The 23,502-nt window shown below is 36.5% G+C and overlaps 1 protein-coding gene across 1 annotated transcript in view; it reads right to left on the bottom strand.

Moving 5' to 3' along the window:
* SEMA5A (semaphorin 5A) overlaps positions 1-23,502 on the bottom strand; it is a 314,579-nt gene that overhangs the window by 162,744 nt on the left and 128,333 nt on the right. Inside the window, exon 6 of the mRNA XM_054636324.2 lies at positions 23,367-23,412. Within this exon, the coding sequence (XP_054492299.1) occupies positions 23,367-23,412 (46 nt within the window). The remainder of the gene's footprint in view (positions 1-23,366; positions 23,413-23,502) is intronic.

Below are 23,502 nucleotides of genomic sequence, written 5' to 3'. Positions count from 1 at the left end.
TAGTTCTGTGTCCTGTCTGAAAAGGAAAGCCCTGTTTTCCTGTTGCCTGGCTACGCTCTGTGTCCATGATTGTGCCAATGCAACAAACACATTCTTGCTATCAACATTGGCCTTTTTTAGTTTGCCACTCCTGCTAGGAGAAGTCAGGGAAATGTAATACACATCCACTGCTGACATTTAGATCTGGTTGGAACAGACTGTTGTTTGCAACCCAGGGAGGAAGAAAGGCTGAGGGAGAGATACTCTGGATGCTGCCCCGAAGGACAAAAGAAAAGACAGGAGTGAAAGAAGAGATTAGACTTTCCCATGGGTCTCAGGGGCCAGAAATTCATGAAGTCTGGTCTTACTAGCAAAACCTGAGGTAAAGGCAGCACTGAGTGCCTTGGCCTTTTCCATGTCATTTTTTACCAGTTCCCTGTGCCCATTCAGCAGTGGGACCACATTTGCCCTAGTCTCCATTTTGCAGTTGAGCTGCTTGTAGAATCCTTTGTTGCTCTTATCATCCCTTTCCAGATGTAACCCAAGGTCAATCTCAGCTCTCCTAAATCTATCCCTGAAAGATCAGACAACTATTCCATACTTCTGGGTCACCAGCCCCATCTTCATCTTTTTTAGAATTCATTTTTATGTCTTTTGAGTTCAGTTAGGAGCAGCTTGCTCCTTTCATGGTCTTCCATGCACATCCATTTATAATTGCCATTTTCAGTTGATTCATCGTAATAATCCAGGTACACTACCTTTGGGGATTAACCCAGGGCAGAGGGAATTTTCACTATACCTGGGAAGGGACATAGAGGTTATTTTATACCACATCAGTCATAATCAGGGACAGGACAGGGACTCTTTTCCATGGAGAAGGGAGTCCTCATGGTCAAGAAAATGTGGTGAAGGGAGCCATCTGGTACTGTCCATTTTTGGGGGGTTTATTTGTGTGGGTCAGTTCTTTTCTTATGCCCTCTGTCATTACTATTGTTGCTGTTACAGTTTGGTTTCTTATCTCATTGCTGTTTCCAGTAAAACATTATTTTAGCCTGTGATCTTTGCTTTTGCACCTCCAATTCTCAACTTCATCCTGCCACAGTGGGAAGGGGGAGGAGAAAACTGGAAACGAGAGCAGCACATGGTTTGGGGAGTCTCAGTGGGGGCACTAAATTGGGAAGTACCATTCCTAAACCACATCGGCAGGGAAGAAGAAGAAAAGCTACTAGTAAAGAAAAATTACTAAAGAAAAATTAGTAATGAAGGCTTTGGGTTTCAGTATTCACTTTCCGGTGCTCAAGTACCTTGGCACTCCAATGACTGCATTGAAGTGCCATCCACCTGCTTCCACTTCCATAGCACCAGGAATCACATTGCTTTGTTGTTTCTGTTTAACCCTTTGCTGTGTCTTGTCCTCATCCCAGGCAATAAACAGGTTGACTGACTCAAGGAACCAGCTCTGAACGTGTTAAACAGAAGCATCACTCTACCTGTACTTTATTTGTGTGAATTGATCCCAAAGTCAGAACTTTCAATTTATCACAAGGAAAAATGAAATTAACATCCTATATTTTGAGGCACCCTCCAAATAAAAAAGGAAAGGATTTGTTTCTGAGGTACATTTTGAAAACCAAAACGTAAGCTATTCTAGAAGGAAAGAAATCAATACTTTATTCAAGAAATTTTAAAATATGCTTAGATTTTATTAAATAATCCCAGATTCCCTTACATTGCTTACACAGCTTACTTAGATACAGAATTCACCCTTTTTTCATCATCAAAATTCTCATCTAGCCTGAAAAATTATCAGGCTGTAGTCTCCAGCTAGTTTTAAACCTTCCTATAATTGTCTTTCCCAGTCTTCTAATAGTCCCCTCCCTACCCTGAAGGTCCTGTGACCATCATGTTTAAGATGAACTCCACAATTTTCAGAAGGTTTCTTTTTATCAATACAGAATGTATGCCCAAGTGTTCGCCCATGAAAAAAGAAGTGAAAAACCAGAGAAGAGCAAGTAGTGGAAGAAGCAACAAGTTTCTATTCCAGACTAAAAATAAAGGGGATGATTACTGGAAAGTTTCCCTTATCAATCTCCAGTAAAACAGGGAATGATTTATCCTTTTCATGGCTAAGCCCCAGAACGGAAACCCTTCTGAAAATATTGAAGATCTGCTAGTCTAAAGCCAGACAGACAATTGGGAAACTGCAGACAGCTCAGAGTCAGCAAGTAATATCATGCAAGAAAGGAGACATATAGATTAAGAGATCCCATAGGAATCCAGATAATTCACAACTGGAAATTAGGTGGAGAAAAAGAAACAAACAAATAATTACAGAGAAAAACTGAGGTTACAATTAGAATTGAATAATGAATAAATCCATTTTAACTGTTTTAAGCCTTTACTCAGCCTTGTAGGTTTAGGAATAGGGTTAAACAAGCATTTCATTTTGCTGTTTCTGAATAGATTCACCCATCTTGTTAGTCTTCCATTCCCAATAAAGATTACATAATACCAAACAGAGACAGGATTTCTTGTTGGCCCAAAGAGCAAACACCAGTGTTTGGTCATCAGGATGCCAGGAAGAAATGCTGCAACTATCACCAAGGGAAAACTGAGGGAGAGAGACTCTGAAGGAGACTAAAAGAGATATTAATCACAATTTTGTCCTGTGCTTATTAGACTGGTTGGAACAAGCTTTCTTAGGCAGGTCTTTCCCATTTTCTTGCTTTAACAACATTACCCCAAATCACATTGTGTGGCATTGTTGACAATGTCAGTGTAAAAGAGAACAACAAAATTTACCTAAAATTGGACAAATAACTACTTGCTGAAGTAAATATCAAAAAAACTTATCAAAGGCTAAGTATCTCAGGTGGAAAAACTACACTTGATGAGTTTTTCCCATATGAGTAAGAATATGCAAATAAAAAAATCCTATTTTCTTATTCTGCTCATCAGTAGCTCTGCACATCTGATACAGTGCTGCATTATTGAAATGCTCTGAGCCTCATATGGGTACTATTTTATACTGCAATAGTTTCAGGCTTCCAGCTGAGATGTTCAAGAAGCAGTGGCAATTCTGAAATATAGCCAAGTTATTAAAATTTAGTCACAAACTATGTAACATGGCATTTTGGTTTTGAATTTTTTATTTATTTCTTTTTAATTTTTTTTAATGTTGGCTTTTGGTATCAGCCAAGTTACTATTTGCTTTCCAATTAAGATCTTGTCATTCTGAAAGCCAGGATGCAGATTTAAGGAGAGAAATATGCTGCTATGATCAGCCAGTGTTTCACACAAGATTGCTCCAGACTAATTTATTATTGGACAAAAATCTGCCAGATAGATCCTTGAAATGAAAGTAGGAGGGCTTAAATGAGGTTAGTGGTAGTCAGAGCTCCACTCAAACTTCTAGGCACGAGAAGAAGACACATACAGTTTCAAGTTCTGCCAATAAAAATGACAGAGGACCAGATGCAACTGTTTTTTTTAAGTATAAATCTATTTTCCTAGGTGTCTATCCACCCTCTGTGCTAGGTGTTTAATGTTAAATATTGAGGCATGGTATATCTTTAGACATAAAACAGCACCTTATCTGATGGCAAATGTATGAAAATACAATTTGAACAGCCTGAAAGACACTGCTTAAACATTGCAGCATGGGGAGCAGATGGGAATCAATCAAAAAAACCGCAGGACACCAGGTGGAAATTACAGGCCTATTTTGAAAATAAGTGGGATACAGTGTAAAATAAATGTAAATAAGTATAAATGAAGTGACTTTCCTCATTTATTTTTCTTTAGCACATTCAAAACTATGATTTGATCTTCCCATGGCTGTGTATTTATGAAACCTCTCACTATCAACAGCATAATAGTTCATTAGCATAATAGGTGCATGGTATTTTGAAAATCTCCAAGTTCACACAACTCCATAGAATACAACTCACATGATGAAAAGTGTCCTGCATAGAACATTTCTTATTTTAACAGTGAGATTTGGGAAAGTTGAATAACAGCCCTGTGTCAATATCAGCACTCCACTGCAAAACTACCCAGCATTGTCAACCTCCCTATTAAGAGAATTTTTTTGTCTCTTGGGCCCAGAAGTTTATTTGGAGTTGGGTTTACTTTCTAATTATTTTTTATATTTCCTTACCCCTCTTCAACATTCTTGAGAATGTAAATTTCCAAGTTTTAATGCTGAAATTTCCAAGGGTAGTTTACCAACTTCAGCTTGAACGAAGATGTAGAGAGAACAGATTTATAAACTGGGAGCACAGATTTTCAACTGAAATAACTCTGTTTGAAAAGAAATTAGCTATTTTAATAACATTTTTCACTCCAGCTGCATTCAGTGACATAGATTAGACAAAATGGCAGAGGCAAAAATGCCTTCAAGGAGATTAGATTTAGGGATCTGTCAGAGCATCACTACCATCACTCTCAACCCCGTGAGGAGTTTTATTTCAAAATTATTTGGAAAATATTGGTGATCTTTTAAAGAAGGTTCCTTGGCCTTAAGAAAATATGAGGCTCAGGCACTCAAAATTAGGAAAATAATGTTTGGATGGATGCAGCCTCAACAAAATAGAAAAAGACTCAGCATTTGGAGCAGTACTTCTTCACTATCTAACAACAGATTTAGGATCCTGTCTATGAATCTGAAAATGCCAAATGATAAGTCAAAGGAATCCAACATAAGGCTGCTATCTCTGGCAGCAGAATATCCAGACTTCTTGATCCTGCAGCTATAAAGCCTCTTTTGACACAAATGTGAATTTTGCCCAAGTCAGGATTACATGCTCAAACCTTCAGTATATCATGAAAGACTGAAGTTTGTGAAAAAGATCAGTACACTTTTTTTATCCTCAAGTTAACCTTTCATACGTTGCAAGTTTTTTGAGGGAACAGTGGAAAGGAGAGAAGGCAGTGGCATGTGGCAGCTCCTGAAAGGCTATCCAGCTGTTGAATAAAAAGTCTAACATTTGAGCACTATCATCACCATTCCTCTAATCTTTGCCATGCACACTGTCAGGGTATTATAGTTTTCAGATAGGAGAACAGAGAAATTGTCTCTGGGCTACAATATCTAGGGAACCAGAAATTCCCCATTTATTGAAGTTAAAAAGGAATATGGGACATCACATTTTTTGATTCAAACCTTCAGAATTTAAACTTGAAACCAAGCTGTCTGAACATTGTATCATAAAGACCTTGTTACAAGAGGTGCAGCTGATAATTCAGCTTGAGGTACCTGTATGCCATCATTCCATTAAATAAATGGTCTAGAACCTGAGCAGGAAGATTTCATTTGCAACCCTGAAGCAATAATGGGTGCCCCTCTACAGTCTTCTTGCACACAAGGGAAGTTGAACGAGTGAGAAGGACAGACCTACAGCAAAAACACTAACAAATAAATCTACAGATTTCTATGGAAAGTTTGCTCCTATTAGTATACACTGCAGGGCAATCACACTACTTTCACGATTCTTGTTAAGGTTTGGACTCCATGATCTGTGAATCTCCTCCTCAAAGTTGAAACCAAATGGTTTCAACTTTGCCACACTTTCAAACACTGGAAAGATCCTACTGCACTGTAAGAAGAGAAACACTCAGCTCAGGCATAGGTAGACACTAGACATCATTAAATCTGTGAAAGAGGGTTTCTCTAATGAAATTTTCCTTTCTAATTTTAGACATTAGAAATGTTTACTATTTGAACAGAAATAATAAGCCTTGAAACATACAAAGAAGAATGTTAGAAATAGATAAATATCACCTATGTTGCTTCATTAAGTTTACATGTAAATCTGGATTGAGAAACCCTGCAAGATTACTTTCAGCATCTGATGTCATTTTTTTTTTAAAAAACAGGTTTTAAATGTCAAGTTTGCATTTTAAATTAATAAATTTGAATCTAAATCAAGGCATACGTATTGTATAGAAATTTTGCATATTTCCCCTCTAATTCTCCGTTTCCCCTACAAGCAAAAGTAGCAAAGGGTCATAGATTTAATGCAGTTTCTGGTCTGTGCTGTATGGACTTCTGACATTATCACCTTGTTGGTACAATCATTACTCTGATTAACTCCTTTCTCTCTGCTCATTGTGCTTGCACCTCCCTCCATACAAATACAAATCCTAAGGACACTATGCAGCTTCTCATTAAATAACGCCAAGAAGGGTTTTTTAAACATGTTAGGAAGCTCTGTAGGCAAAGCAACATTTTATTTTCACAACTTGTTTTTAACATAACTAATTTGGTAAAAAATCTACAGTCTAGACACCGTACTTTCATAGTAGTTTCTGGCCACCTACTTTTAATGCAAACTGTGTGCTCTCCTCTTCTTTAATATTTTTAAAACTTGTCTCTTTTCTGTTTAAAATACACTTGCTGCTGTTCTCTGCTTCATTTTGTTTTATCTGTTCACAATAACATGGCTCTCAGTTTGTCAAAAAAGAAATCTTATTACAGAGTCTCATCTAGAACCAGAACAGCAAGTAACATTGTCATCTTCTCAGTATTACATTTTCTATTCATCTTCATCTATTAAGAGTTATACTTCTGAGAGCTCTGTTTGTTTCCTAAGCCCAGAAAAAATGTCCTCTGTGCTTGACTGAAGTCCTGACTATGGTCTCAATTTAAAATGGCAAAAGTGGACCTAGATGAATAGCTCAGTCTTATAACACAAGAACACATGGAAGCCAAGAATTATTCTTGGCAGAAAAATTCAAGAAAAGAGGTTGTTGCATATTTTAAACTTTAAGTAATAGCAATTATTACCATCATCATCACTATTATCTTTATCATTACTGAGTTTACAAAGTTGAAAAAGGAATATTGCTAACATTCCTTGTACAAGACTATATTAAAATTGACTGTGATATCAAAAAGGCCTGTGCTAGCAAGATTGGCAGGCATTCCAGAAACGGCATTAGAGGATTTGGACTTTACACCTGGAAAAGTAAGAACTTAGAATAGACAAAAATTTCAAAGACACTAAGCATTTAGGCTTGTCACTGACTTATGTGAGGAGGATGCATCCATATGAACATGCAATGTTATACGACTTTTTTTTCTAAAATGTAATTGCTATCCATGGGGACTGCTGAAAAGCTTCTGTTCAAAGAAGTATTGATCCTCAGATCCTGCAAAATAATGCTAAGAGCCTCTTGAAAGAAGAAAAAGTGCTGAAAAATTTCTTGTCATTAGGTAGATACTAATGCATATCAAGACATAAATAGCTATGCCTATTAATAGCAGAAACCTACTCTGAGCATTAATCAGTTTATAAATCAATTACTTCTGTGTAATAAGATCCCCATCTGTTCTTCAATGAAAGAGCAACCTCAGATATGCTTTGTCTACCAATAGGATTATTCATCAGATTTCCAATCAGTCAGCTCATTTTTATAAGCTATTTTCAGGATTCTCGGAGTATCACCAAGCATATAATTCAATATGATAGATTGTTGGTATAGTAATAAGGCATGAGAAGGGAAGAATATATCCTAGATAGAGTCTGTAAGGGTGCCATTTTTGTTTGCTTTCCTTTCCAAGAGCTTTGCAGAGAGGTTGCACTGCATAATGCATAATCGGATGACAAAAGGGACACATTTCTGCTCTCTGAGTCATTTCTCCAAGAAGAAGCCTACTTTAGCAGCCCAGCTGTCCTAGCGTTCATGACAGCAGCAACAGCAGAACTTACATAAGAAACTAAACATTCTCCCTCTGAGGACCTTGCTTTCCACTGTCCAGAAGAATTAAGCACTCTTCATGATCTCAAGCACATCACGGATGTCTCTGCTAATCCAGCAGGTGACAAATACAAAAGAAGTTAATCCACTTCTCCTAAAAATTGCTGTAGGTACTCATTACAGTCTATTTACTTTCAAGACAAAAAACCATAGATGTAGATAAACCTTTTTTGATGTGACTTATAACAAATATTCTCTGACTGGTCTGAAGATTTGTAGAACTTGCTTTTGTGCTCCCCTTCTGAAAACAAAATAGGAGGAAAAACAAACTCCAGCAGGAAAAGAGCCTCAACCAATATTCCCGTGGCTGTTTTAAGAGTGCATTAACATCAGAATCAGTAACATCAGTATTTACAAACTTCCACACAGCAATTACACTGTCTGTTCAACAGGCATTTTAAAGTGCTGTCTATACCACAGACTAGGAAAGGATATCTCAACACGCTTCAATTAACACAAACATCTGCTACTCCAGTGCCATGATATTAAGAAGTCTGGTGCACAGTCTGCATAGAAGTCCGTGCTCCTACAGCTGAGGTTGCCATAAATCCTCATGCTAGAGAGATTAATGCACCTCTGGTACGCCACACAAATGCACAGCCACTACAGCACTTCCAGCAAGGTCTACATCGGGCTGAAAGGGTAGCAGAGCAGCACTATCCAAACCCACACACTCATTCATCTAGCAATGATTCAAAATGACAGACCTGAAGAGTTTCAAAAATTCAGCTACACCACATGAACGTCAGCAAAAGCAACACTAGCCAGCTCTAACAGCACTTCACCCTGTCACCCCAGAAGCATGCCACAAGTCAGATTTGAGAAGTCCTGTGGGCTTCCTTTCTCTCAAAACCATAAGCCTGTATTACACATAGGCATCAAATCTGGACAGGGCTTTTCCAACAATAGTAATAATGATGACTATGGAAAGTGTTGAATCATTCCCAAAAGCTTTTCCAAGTTCCATTACAAACTTACTAATAAAGCTTCTCAGAGCTTGAATTAAGTATCTGCAAAATGAGAAAAACCAAAGAGACTTCTGAGTCCTACTGTTTGGGAAACTCAAGCTACAGAAGAGAGAGATCCAAATCTGGGCTGTGAATCAGATGTCAAATGAAGACATGAGTAAGTCTTACACTCAAAAGCAGTATGCTAGCTGTTGGACTGTTAATTCTGTTTCACTTTCCAGCTCTCACTGCCTCTTTGAGATTTTCTACTTCACACAGAAAATACAAAATATTTATTAGCAATATGAAAAACTTTCTTCTGAATGAGACAGAAAAGTAGTCAATCTCTTCTATTATTCCAATCCATTCTATGTTTTCAGTGGCCATCTCTTAAGAATGGCTGGAAGGGACTCTGGAGATCATCTAGTCTACCTCCCCTCCTAAAGCAGATTCTCCTAAAGCAGGGTGTGCAGGATCACACCCAAGCCAGTTTTTATTATCTCCCCTAGAAGATCTCCATCCTGTTTTATCTCAGAATCAAGGGAATTTTTGGGAAGAGGATTGACTGATAAGTGCAGTTTCCCAATTAAATAATCTTAATTTTATTCTAGTTACATTATGGTTTGGGGCTGGGGTGGCCCAAAAAGAGGTTTCAATTCAGATAGATTTAACACTTGTAAAAATGGAGTTTGATATTTGTGTGCTACACCCTGCCCTGCATAAGAGGAGCAAATCAGTTTGTTAGCTGTACTAAGTCCATTATACATACAAAAATTAGGTTTTTCCTACAGGAAGAGCAATTTGAAAATCACTTGATTTAGATGCTCTTTGTTTCGTTTTTCCCTTTCCTACTTTTGAGACAAAAACTACTTTTATTTAGCCACTCCTTTTCACTATCTGCATCAGTATCATTTCAGAGGCCAGATACAGATAGCAGAGGGGCTGTGTTGGGCTGTGTGATCCCATAGGCACAGCACCAACATGCTGCCCCCTGACTGAAGATTTAGGAGTTTGAATGACTTCAGATACTCCCTGGGCCTTATTCAAGTCTTTGCAGACTATGTTTCAGCCAAGAAACTTGAATGACTACACCCAGGATCCACAAAGCCATTTGCACATCTTCACAGAGATGTGCATCTGGAGAGTCTCAATCACCTGCTCTGTAAAAATGCTGGCTGAAAACTATGTGTAACAGCCTGGTAAACAGCACTGGCCTTCCTCCTCCAATCTGTTAATCACACATTTGCACTGCCTCCACCTTGCTCCAGAGCTCAGTGAGTCTTCTCTGCCATGGTGATCATGTAGGTTTTTGCTGAGGTTTTTTTCTTTTTGGCTGGCTTCCAGAGACACTCTAGATTTGTGGCCATTTTGTGGCCATTTTAAAAGGGCTGTTTTTCGCGCAGTGTATTTAGCCAGACCAGATGTTCTTCTTGAAGAAATTACTAGTTTTAATCCTCTTTTCTCCTCAGATTTTATCTTTCAGGACTCCATTTTCTGTGCTATACTGACTAAAGCTCTTTCATCTATTTGGCTCTGATTTTCTACACAAACCAGATTTAATCTGTGTTTTTAGTTTTTTGAGGGTTTTGTTTGGCTTTTTTTTTTTTTTCTAAGAGGTAATCTCCAGTTTCCTGGCACTTTTTCTTCAACTGGCTGTTTAGAATCAGCAGGGAGTTTATGCATGGGTTCTCCCAGTAAGCACTTCATGATCCTTTCTGTTATGTTCTGCATTGCCCATATACCTGCTGTTCTGAAAAAGTCTGGCAAATATCACTTATTCTTCACAGATAAAAACCAATAACACATTTTACCTACTTGCAGTAAACATTGAACTTTCCCTTTTGGAAACTCCCTAACTCCATCTGCCAGATGTGTTTGTCCCAGCATGATTTCTCAGGCTACAGGATGTATTTTCTTTCCCAGTTCACACAGGTGATTGCAGAGACAGGCCTTCCTTAGCATTATTAGTGAGTTTTCTATGTTGCACCAACTCTAAAATGCATTTATAGAGCTTTAGTCTGATTGGATTAATTTACAGGAATATATTTTTACCTGTGTTCCAGCCTGTCCTGCTACTCCTCTCAGCAACTTGCAAGTCCCAGTGAGAATGTAGCTACTAGAAACCAGCATTTAATCATGCTACCTGTTATTTCATCACAGAAGTTTCAGCAATTTTGGTGAGGGAAATACAATTATTCCTTCAACATTCTCCTGGGTAGATTTATCATTCCTGAAGGTCAACTAATTAAAGTGCAATTGTACAATGAAAAATACCTTCTTACATTTTGTATGCAATTTTACAGAAATAAAAATGACTGAACTTTTTTCTTCCTCTACAATTGAAAATGAAAGCAATTCTTCCTTTTGAGTGTTGTAGCTGGGTATGTAGCAGAAAAATCAGTGAAACTACAAATTTTAGTGGAAAAATATACTTGGTTTACACAGTAAGCCTGCTTTTGTAAATGTTTTGCACATGATTTTCCACGTATCAGTTCCAAAGTTTCAGATTTATTTCTCAGCCTCCTTTATGGGATAGCTAGAGTATAATAATCTAAATACAACTCCAAGAGGAAACACAAAAGCAGCTGATTCTTATCTGATTTCTTTCTTTTAAAATAAAGTTCTTGTTGCTCTTTCCATCCCTCATGGGACTCAATTGCACATGTACTTTGGATTTCCTCATCCCACCCAAGGCAGCTTGGACAGGGATTTCTGTATTCCTTCCTAGTCACCTGTCCCTGCTTCTACCACTAGAATATTCATTTATTTTGCTTGAGTATAGTTGGAAACTCATTGTGCATCCATGCAGGTCTCCTGACACCCTTGCTGTTTTCAGTATTTAATGTCTATTTTATGACCATTTTATGTAAAAAAAACCCAAAAACACATCAGTTTACAAAGGATTCTGTCTACATATATATTAGCATGTGAAATTCTCCACTCAGCTTTAATTTGTCAATGCATATGCAGAGTTTTGTTGAGTACAACTCATTCAGCTTTATTTTCTCATGCTGAATAGCAAAATATTCTATAAGTAACAGCACTGTCAGATGTGTGAAAAAAGACTGGAATCATGCCTAGAGCAGTCTTCATAAATATATGATGGCATATTTTTGATCTTCTACGAACATACAGAATTATTGTTTCTTCAGACCTGTCCTGACATATTGTAAAAGCTTCATTAATAAATCCTAACATAATTAAAGTAAGAAAAAATGCCACTATGAAAAGTTTTGTGTGAATTTGACAGTATAAAACTCAATTCAGACATTTTTATTGCCTAGGTATTCAGAAAAAAAGAGTATGCATAATTCTACTGAGTAACAAAAATAACCATGCACGTAGGAGTCAGAAAGAGTTTTGCAGAAGGAGGCCCCCAGCCAGGTAATAATTGCCATTGACTCCATGATCCAGAAGGCATGAAAGACACTATTATTATAAATCTACAGTTCTTATAGAAACAATGGTGGATGTAAGACCTGATTGGTCTCAAAGTGAAAACCTCACACACTATTGGTGGCTATCAATAACACACTCTAGAGAACCATATCTATAAACAATGGTTACTGAAAGAGAGATAATAATTGTTTGAATTCTTTTCCTCTTAGCTTCCCACAGTTTCCCAGGATTTTTCTGGGAAAGCCTTTGCCCACTCTCTGAGGCCAGAGAACTGCTGCCTCAGAGTTTCCCTGAGAAAGGTTTCATCTCATCAATGGAAAGTTGATCACTTCCCTCAAAGTCTCTCCTCTTGATTTCATAGTTCTCGTATTTACAAAGTGGGGGAAAAAGCAAAGAACAGTTTGATCTTTCATCATTTCAGGTCCCTGAGAAGAGTGGGAGGAGGCACAGAATCACTCTCCAATTGCCCAAATACCTAGGTAAAGACTTGGAGCTTATGAGCTATTACCCTTACAAGCAGGATTCCCTCAGACAGATACCCTAGAAGCGATGCTGTGTACAAATACTGGGCAGCTACTGCATTTTCCACTCAATGTGGTTTCAGAATGAATTCATTCTGTCATTCATATTTAAATGCAATTAACAGAAACCAATGTCACATAAATGTACCAGACAGTGTATTTAATTTAAAATGCTCAATTCAAAGACTCAGAAAGTAATAAATACATAACAGTATAAATCTGGTGGGGTTTTTTCCAAAACGATGGAAAACATTTAACTTAATCTCCATCCTACCTCTAGAAATAGTTACTGATTAATCAAATTATCTCCAAGATGATTTCAAAATTCTGAAAATTCATGCCCACCTTAGGTTGCACTTAGAAATGAAAGTATTAAGAAACTGAATCACATAGCACATAAAAATGGTCAATACCACAATGAAGTTGTTATTTAACTAATAATTAACAGAAATGTGTTTTGCTTCTGACACAGTTATTGGTTTCTCCGAGAAGTGATTTCCATAAGGTTGCTTTATCCTGGGTACTCACATATATATGAAATTCTGAGATTTTCTCACGTCTTTCATTTGATTTTTAATAAACCTAACTAACTGAATCAGACTGTTTAAAACCTAAACCAAAACATGAACATTTTTGTGGCTGACTATTTCTGACTACTAAAACAGTAGCTATACCCTGGGAAAAAAAACCTGTAGGTTTTCATCAAGGAGGTAATTTTCAAAATTGAATATAGACATAACTGTAGGTCCTCTAGTAAAACTACATTTTTTTTTCCTTTGAACTATTTAATTTTCATTACTTATATAAATCTGAATTGTTATAAATATCTCAATATATATGAACAGGCCCAAGTACAGACCCTGTAATTTCTCAATTTTCCATAACTTTGTAATGGTCTGTTCTTTTCTTTTCGTATTTTGATTATTTGTTTGGAAAAGCAGTATACCAACCACCATTACATCCCTGATTTGGAGAAGCAAATAAAAATTTTTCCCAGGCACTAGAGCAAACATACAACATTCAGAAGTACTGACTAAAGAAGATAGTATTAAAATCAGGGAAGAAAAATAAAAAAGGGAAAAAACCAAACTACAGGACATAAACCTATACCTAACTTAACTCTGTAATAGATCAGCCCATATTCAATTCAGCCTTGCTTAAGAATACACAATAGTGGTCACACACTCTTCAAAAGTTCATATTGTTTGCAGAGTTCAAAAACCATGACTGAAAGAGCTTGACACACATTTTACGTACTATTTACTCACAATGGAAGCCTGCTGCATATATGTGATGTAGAAAAAAAAAATCTTATTGTCAAATTCAATAGAGATACTTGACTAAAAAAAAATAAAGGTGGTATTTATTCTTCCCTGTGCACTCAATATTCTTCCTCAGGAGCATCAGAAAGTTCAGAACTCAGGTATCAGTGGATCCCATGCTTGGGTGTAGAGCTATCCCCATCCACCAGACAGAGGGCCTAAACACCTAAGCTCAGACTCCTAGCTCCACTTTGAGGACAAGCACCTAGAAGTGCTGTGATTTGAAGGCATGCAAACTTTAAGTAAAATACTGACATCATAAACAGTGACATTATTTCTCTTAATTGCTTTATGGGTAAGATTATGTCCTTTAGAGGGCAATTTGTTCCACTGAGCATTTGGGAATTGCTTGTGGTCTGTGGGGGTCTAGATTTGCCTACCTTCAAATAAATTCAAAATAACAGCTATACAAAAAATTCAATATAAAAATCTCATATATGTGTCTAAACCCAAATATTTCAAAGGACATTTAGCTTTCAATTTTAATAAATTGATTGATTTTCATAGTTTGACATGATTTATCACTCTCAGACCTGACAGCAGAAGCATCATATTGAGGTACCATCTGGGATGGGTAAAACAATATATGCCAAAACAGAAGAGAACTAAAAACAGGGTAAGGAAAAGGCAGCAGAAAAATAAGGATAAGGCAAAATGAAGGCAAAAGGTATCCCAAAATATTGGATAAGCCTATCAGAGTAAAACAGCTTTCAATCTCAATTCAGAACGGGTCTAGCTTCTATGCTATGACTAAGCAGTGTCTCTCTCAAACATTTAGGAGCAACAATCCACCTCATAGATTGGGCTGACCAGGCAAGTAACACACTGGAAGGAACCCTCTCCTTGTGCCCTGAACCATTCAGGAGAATAGGCCCCTCCCTCCCACACATTCCTGCATGGAATTCTGACCAACCAATGTTCTTGTTGCAAGTTCCTCAAATCTGTCCTTCTACCTAGGTTATAGCAACAAGTCTCTCAGCCTCAGTATGGCTGCTCTGTTTCCTTAAAAGTTTAAAAATCCTGAGTTTTCCTAAACTGTAGCAGCAAAAAACTAGTCTCCTAACCTTGAAAATATTTACACCTCTTCACAAGGAAGGAAGGGAACAGAACCTTTTGCCTTATGGAAACAGCCAATTCTTCCCATAGTTCAGCAGTTGGGCGCATCCTTTAAAGTCAAAGGCTCCTTAGAGCTGAGGGTCAAGATGTGTATCTTAAATTTTTCTGCCCTGTAGTGAGGAGACATGAGGCTGCTCCACCATTTTTCTATTACTCAAGGTTTAAATGCTGGTCTTGTTAATTTTATCATTTTTTTTAATTTCAACAACCAATTGTAGGGGACACCACAGACCAAACAATGCCTTTATGCCAAGTACTGATGACCACTAACATGCAGGGGTAAGATGAACTCATCTCCTCTCTGTAGCATCACCCAAAAGCATCTATGCCCTATCCCACCTAACCTTGCAGAACTGCTGAATGGATCTCTGCAATACTCCAAAAGACAATTCTCCCCATGGCTAAAAATATGTGTCTTTAAGCCTGCTCTTTAAATATGCACAGCATATTAACTGTGGTTGGAACTCTAATTAATTGTTACAGACCAGAGCACACAATAGTGCAGTTCCATAGCAGGAACTACCATGGTCCATAAGCAAAAATCAATAAACATGTTTGCAGACACTCTGTTACAGATATCATGTCTTCCAGAGCATACTGCATATTCCATTTCTTTTCTAAATTGCTCAGCACTGCAGCATCCAGTTGCCAAAGAGCTGGAACTCTCCATCAGCAACTGCTTGTGGCAAACTCTCCACCTGACAAGACAATATAAGAAGTAAGACAATCTGCCTTCAGTCTCTATATTAGTTTTTCTGCTCTCATTTTCTACAGTTTCCTAACATTTCTGAACTTTCTCAGTATAGAGGTGACACTGAAAGAGGCTGATAGCCAAAGAGAGCTTGTGTCCCTCCATAAATATCACCCTGTTGTCATAGGCTGCTGTTCAAGTCCAGAATTAGCTGAAGTATGCCAGGGTTGTATACTGTCCAAAGATTTGGAAAGCAGCAGCCTGATTTATTTTCAAACAGATTCTACTTGGTGATTACTCTTGTGTGATTGTAATGATTTATAGTTTTAGTGCAAACATGAACGAGTGTCACCTTCTGAGAGAAAGCCATTTCCTCAACTACCTTTTGTGCATGTAATGCAGTGTGGCTGACCACCATAGATAATGCCAGGGAAAAGTATCAGGAAGGGTGAAATTATTCCACTATAAAATCCAAATCAGCTGTTTCAGGAGTATCAGCTGTAAAATGCATACATATACTTTTTGATATCACCTCTATTTATCATGAGCATGAATGCCCTCATATTATATCATCAGGAGATGCAGGCTACCCCTTTCTCTTTAAAAAAACCAAACAAAGCAAAGAAAAAATACACAAAAACAAACCCCAAAATTTTTAATACCTAAAGAAAAGAGAAGCTTTACTCCAGTGCAAGGGAAAAATATTAGTAACTATGTTGCTTCTTTACAAAAACTAGAACAGAAGATTACTGAAAACATACAAGAAAGAAATCTAACATGCAGAGGTAAGGAAAAAAAAAGATAATAAAAAAGTTAAGTGTCTTGGCTAAATGGACTCATTTGTCTAAGAATACACTTGCACACATATTTTAGTACTGGCACAAAACAATGACAGATACAGCAAATAAATGAAGAATAACATCTCTGCCTGGTTTTCTTACTCTACTCTTTTCCTCCACCTCTGAAAATACTAACACATACAGATAAGCCAAACTAGCAGCAAAGCCCTGCCAAATTGCCAGCACTCTTTTTCTTCAGGTAGATGCTTTTTAAATGTGCATGACAAATTTCAACTGTACTGAAGGGTAGGAAATCACAGATGCTGGAGACTAAAACCGTCCAAAATTTTGTAGAAGCCAAGTGCAAATGAATAACAAGCAGAAATGAGCAGAAGAGTAACACATCCAGTTGGCTGCCCTGCATGCCCTCTCCATAGTTTTTTTAATGGGGGTCTGCATATGAACTTAAAACATCACACTGAGGAAAAAACCCTTAAACAATTAGCTGATATGTGTAACCACACCTCTGCAGATGAAAAATCCCACACATGGAAAGAAAATTCAGAAAATTCAGAATGCAGAGTGAATCAGTACTTGGCCAAATACAACCTAAATGGTTTTGGAACAGTAGCCATCCTCTGACTAATATATAGGTGAAGCTAAGAGCACCAGCTGTTTCAATAACTGTTTCCAGAAAAAAATTTTTAGCAGAAATGAAGCACTGCCTGCTGGTAACTGATTTCTGCACAAATATGTTGTAAAGGGAATATCAGGATTTGTGTGATCTAACATGATTTATCTAGGTTTAGGATCTAACATGCTCTATATCTAGCTTTCAGCTGCATGTAAAAGAGGTCATTTGGATAAAGATTAGATATGTGAAATTACCCACTGCTAGCTGAATTCATCCTTTTCTGGCTTCGATGAAGTTTTACATTTGGTCAGTAACTATTGTTATGCAAGCAGCAAACAAGATAATGAAAATACTATTGGGATCCCAGAAAAAGAACTGGAATACACTAGCCACCAAGTCCATCTATACGTGCTACAAAGGACTCGCTCTGGCTTCACAAATACTTATAAATCTTCTTTAAATTTCCAATACTCTAATTTAATTATTTGTGCACTTATTGTACAATCAAATCCAACAGTCTGCCACCAGAAAGGTACCAACAAGAGGAAGAGGTACTTGACAGCAGTAGCACTGTGATATGTAGATGTACCACCCTTTGACTTTTCTTAAATTTTTTCTTTTATAAATTCTTCTCTCAGCACCAATTTAGACAAAAGTTAACAGCCCGAACACCTCTGCACATATTGCTCATCCCTAGCACCAAAACAAACATCTGCACTAGCTCTATTATTTTTTTGTCACTCTGTGTGATTTGGTCACCTCAGTGTTATTTGGAAAATTTTATAAGCATAAGTTGCTCCCTTCACTTCCAACCTTTTGAGGAACTTGGAACAGCATCAACAGTAAAACTAACTTATGCACTCTGCTTATCCATTGTGTGTCCTAGACACAAATGTAAAGGGCCTAAGAAGAAACAGTATTTTGGTGACTGATGCTACCTTCACATAAAAAAGGGAGAAAAGTACCTGTAATAGGGAGGAATGCTCTCTATTCCTCTCACCCTTAAACAGATACCAGGCACAGGTGAACCCAAGAGAGTTTTTTCCATTGGTTTTGTCTGTTTTTCCCCTGCTTAGACACTCAAATAGAATGTTAAATCTCAGTCTTCTTGGAATTTCAATATTGCCAAACTATGACTATCATCACTTAAGGACATTCTTACTTGAGGTCCCTTATGCATTAAAGTGTGATATCAGAGAAGATATTTCTTTCATTTCCTTTTCAGCACAGTTGCTTCACCCCAAAATAAAATGATGATTCATCAGGTTTCCTACATGTATTTCACAAATCAGGCATCTTTTACACAAATAGTGACTGTAAGTAAAATACAACACAAAATAAATGGATTGAAATACAGTAAACAAATTTTTTAGAAAAATAATTAAGTGGCCTTTTAAGGATTCTATTTATTTAGTGACTTGGAAAACTTGAGGTTAAAATATTAAAGCTTCATTCCCTTTATCTCTAAATTTGTTGATTATAACTGCAAGTGCTTATCATGAGCATAAAGTAAAGATTTGATCCTACATAACTACTTACAACTTTTCATTTTGTTCATAGCAAAGGGAACTGAAGAGCACTGACCCAAAAATTAACTGTAAGGAGAGTTTGAGTGATTTGTGCCTCCATTTTTTATAGACTTGGCTAAGTACCACCTTAACCAAAGACAAGCTAAGGTTACAAAGGCTTCTCACAGAAGATATATTAACCCCTGTTTATAACAATAGCAAACAATTGTTAATTTCAAAATGGAATTACAACCCTGGTGAGGATTTGATTTATTTAAAAAATATTTTGAATTAATTTCTTTTTTAATTATACTCTGTATTAAAATTCATGTAAAATCTGAAAAAGCATTTCAGGTTATACATATGAATATTTTTAAAACCTCAATCGTGGAATAAAATTCCCTGTTTATTTCTCATAGGTACACACAAAACATACACTCAAAGAACAGTATAATTTACTTAACTCATTATTTAGCCTACCACCTAACCATAAATGTCTCTTATCAGAGTGAACAATCACATGTAACATGTATTTCAGACACACTTGACACATGCAAACAATAGCAAGAATTCCCTTAGGTAAAATTTGCTCTCCAAAGTAGCTCCTTTTCCAGAAAATTCATAGTTCCAATCTTGCCTTTAATTTCTTGAATGCCTTGCATGCCTTACATGTGCATGTATAAACACATGGACAAACAAATCTATAAACAAAAATCCTCAAGATTCCAGAATTTAAAGTTGAGTAACACACATAAAAATGAAACTACCATCTTCTTAGCTGGTATAAAGAATTTGATTTGAATCTTGCAGCAAAAATGGGCTAAAACTGCCTTTAAAAGTGTACTCTGAGGTGTGTGTTGTTCTAACTGAAAGATGTGAAGGTTCTCAATAAGAATAAGACCTGTGGTGAGCTATGTAAATACAGAAGCAGGTGGAACAGGCTTGTATTCAACCTTTTGGGCATCTCAAATAGCAATAGACTTCATAGATGGAACATTTAAATGAGAAAGGCAAACTCAAGCATGTGCCCTATAAATGCCTTAATGACCTGAGTTTATAAAGAAGTTCACCTTATGGAAGAAGAAAAGATGTACACTTTGTATGTTTGTGAAAAGATTGTATAATCAAATCCAAAAGATTATGCAGGCTGGCTTATATTGATTATGGCAACTGTAGCATAAAGACTTTTACAAACCAGCATGTATTAGCTTTTTACTCTTTACAGACACATCAGAAAATTTGTCATGTAGGTAGACACAAATAAATGTTTGAATTTTGAAGCTCTCATTTCAAAAAATTGGAAAAAAGAAAAGGTGAGGACAGACACTTGTGACAGCCACCCACCACATAATGTCAAAGCCCCACTATTAATGCTGACCTTTCCTAGATGTCATGGCTTTTAAAGTACATTTTTGAAAATAAATTTACTCATTTAAAAACTACTATTTAGATTTCTGCTTTTATATTTTAAGAAATATAACAGAGTTTTCAGGAAATATAGCTTTCATCTTGGCCAATGTTTTTATGGATTATTCTACTGTTACTTGAGGTGAGCAATAACAAAGCAAAGCTCACAAAACAAATCCATGCAGAGTCAGGCCTTCTCTGTCTGTGAGCCTGCTATTGCTGCAGAGAGATAAAATATTTGCCCTTCTACAACCCCAAAGAGTGCTTCTTCCCTAATCCATAATCATTATGCATGCATTGTTCCAGCAGGCAGCTTTGAACAATTTGACTCTTCGGCTTCTCCGTCAAGAGCTTAAAAGGCTTTCACTTGCTCTATTTTTCTTTATTCTTCTACACAAAGAAAATTGCTGAGATACATCAAATACTGGTTTGCTAAAGATATTATCATATGAAACTTGCTTATTCAAACAACATGCTCTTCCTATAAAGCACAGAACCATGACATGTGGGATGACAACTTTGATGCACCCACAATGGGCGGCAATGTATCAGCACACAGCGCCAGCTCATGTTTAAATGCACATCCTGTCTGATGCACCCTGGAAGCACACTAACCCCACTTTTACAAGGGATTAACTTCCACTGAACTGGTGGAAACAGGATCCTTTTAATAGATGTTCTGCATTTCTTTTGTGATAACTTGAATTTCAAATGGATGTCTGGTTTTGGTTTGGGTTTTTGTTTTTTTCCAAGGAAGATTATCTTGTGTTTACAAACTATTTTCCAGGCATACACTTGTAAAAGACAGGACATATTTTGGCCCAAAGAAATTTTTGAAAAAGTTTGCAAACAAGAAGTCATTATTTAATGCATTCCCTTTTAGAAAGCTTTCCTCTTCCAAAACAGTATCTGGTAATCTTGCAAAGTCTGATGATACTCCAAAAGAACACTTTTTTTTTTTAAATCTTTATCTTTCGAAAAATGCAGAGACATTTGTAAACAATATATTTTCAAATATACTTTTGTTATAAATATGAGATTATTACTGTTGCAGTTTATTACATGTAACATAAAACCTATTGTCTTCCCAGTGGCAGTGTGTGCACAAACTAATATATTCCAACAGACAGTTAGGCATGACAGATGAGGAAATGAACCTGGACAAAAATAACTGATGTGTGTCAATGGTCAAAATTTAGTTTGAGGCATTCCCTTTGTTTTCCAGAGAGAAAAGTACGAGAAGAAAGATTCAGCTGATGAATCAGCTACTATCAAAAAAAAAAGAAAAACCAAACAACAAAGCGGCAATGCTAAGGAAATAAAGTTATAAAGGTCTAATTGAAAACTGTAGATAAGTAGGATGTAAATTGTTCCAATTTGCTTCCATGTTGGAGGTATTTGCTATGCAAGAGAAAAAGTCAGTAATTTTTCTCCTGATTCCCACACACAATGTGCAATTTTCTAAGATAATTAAACAACAGGTATATGGATTGTCTTGTTTCTAGCTTTTTTGTGTTGTTATTGAGCTATGCTGAAAGCCTCTCATAGCTAGCACTTTACTGTGTGCCCTTTTTCCAGATGTGAAAACATGGCTTATTAGCCATGAAATATCTGCAATGTTTTTACAGAAGCTGGCTCATGCAAAAGGAAAAATAAAACACCAAGAAAAAAAGAATCAAAGCAAGCAACATAAGTAGAATTTAATGAGAGTTTTTTTTACATTATTACTATGACAAAAACTGTGTGAAGAGAAAGAAATATTAAAAGAAAATTTCTTCTGTTTGCACATGAAATGTCAAAGTGCTCAGCCCCTTGCCAAACAAACGCTAACTAGCACATAAAGTACCAATGGGTTAAACCACAAAAAGCTTTATTTTTCCCCTGAAATTCCATCATTCTGTTCTGCTAGGATTTCATACAGCTTTTGCATTGCTTCCCACTTTTGTTCCTCTCTATTTTAAACATAATATCAGATTACAAGACAAGACCTGAATGTGTTGTTTAGCTAGTTTGGAAATCCTAAATAATTCACCCTACAAATTAAAAGAAAGGGTTCAGTCACCTCACAGCTGATTTGGAGCTGCCAAAACTGGCATATCCAAGGAAATACATCTTTTGGATAATGGCTGTCCTGAGACACTCTAACAGAATTAGAAGTGAAGTAGAAGGAAAGAAAAGGAAGATAAGATCTGGGAAGGAAAAATATGAAGGAGTAATAACGGTAGGTTTGAAAATAAGGGGGAAAACTTGAATACTAGGTGTAGGGATAGCAAAGATATGCTGGTGAAAGGAAAAATAAAAAAAAAACACTTTTGATTTAGAAACACAAATTTTCTAAAGATTTGTTGAAGAATGTTAGAAGATAGTGAGGCAAACAAGTGGTGCTACAATACTGAAGATAAAATAAGAAACTTTACCAAAAGCCAACTTGAAAGAACTGTTTAAAGGCGTAAGATTGAAACCCAGTAACCTACTATAACATCAGCAGTATGATTTCTGTGCTCAGTTTGTAATTTTTTTCTGATTAGAGTGAGAAGGGGTCTGGTTGAATCAGCACAATTATAAACCTCTGTAATTTACAGATTTCTCCCTCATTAGTGAATTCAGCCTACTGATATATGTCCTAACAAAGGAAAGCTGTGAACTCTATGAATTAGCAGCATCTTAGTGCAGTCTCTCAACAAGAATCTTTAGCACTTAAATTATTTGTCAGGATATTGAACATGGCACAGTAGATGAAAGTAGACAGTCCAAATTCTGTATATTAAAAGTGCATCGTGTGTCACAGCTTTAAACACCAGCAACAAAACTGAATATTTATTAATATTGCAATTTTTATTAAATATAAGCTAACATCAGATCTTGTTTCTATGAAGGCAAATAAAATCTGAAAGCCTAATTAAAACATACTCAAGTTGTTTTACAAATCACAAGGACAGCCTTACCTGAAAGCATTTTACTTTTATGTACTCAGCTGTATAGTTTTACTTCATTAATTAATAGGGACAGTACTGAACCTAAACGTAGTTAATTTCAAATTGTATTAATGAATAGTATGAAAATCCACTCTAACAAAATCACAGCAAAGTAAGGCAACATCAGATCTGTATGGCCTGGGACAAAGGCTAATCTGGAATTAAAAGGGATAATATGACTTATGTAATAAGGGGCCCGAAAAAGGACAAAAACAGATGCATATTTATGTGTAGCTATGAAGCTTATGAATATCTTGATTCTCTGCTGTAAAATATCTGTTTACCTTCATCTTGCAGAGGAATTAAGGAAACAGAAATAACACATACCTGTATCAGAGAGAGATCCTCAAGCTTCAATCTGAAGAGGTAGTTTCTGGGGTTAAAAAAATAGCAGATAAAAATGAATTGTTACTAATGTTTCAGTGAAAAATCCAAATGTATCCACTGTTTAAATGGAAAACAT

Source organism: Agelaius phoeniceus, chromosome 1 (assembly GCF_051311805.1).
Source record: "Agelaius phoeniceus isolate bAgePho1 chromosome 1, bAgePho1.hap1, whole genome shotgun sequence".
NCBI classification, from domain to species: Eukaryota; Metazoa; Chordata; class Aves; order Passeriformes; family Icteridae; genus Agelaius; species Agelaius phoeniceus.
This window is presented reverse-complemented; position numbering and strand designations above follow the sequence as displayed.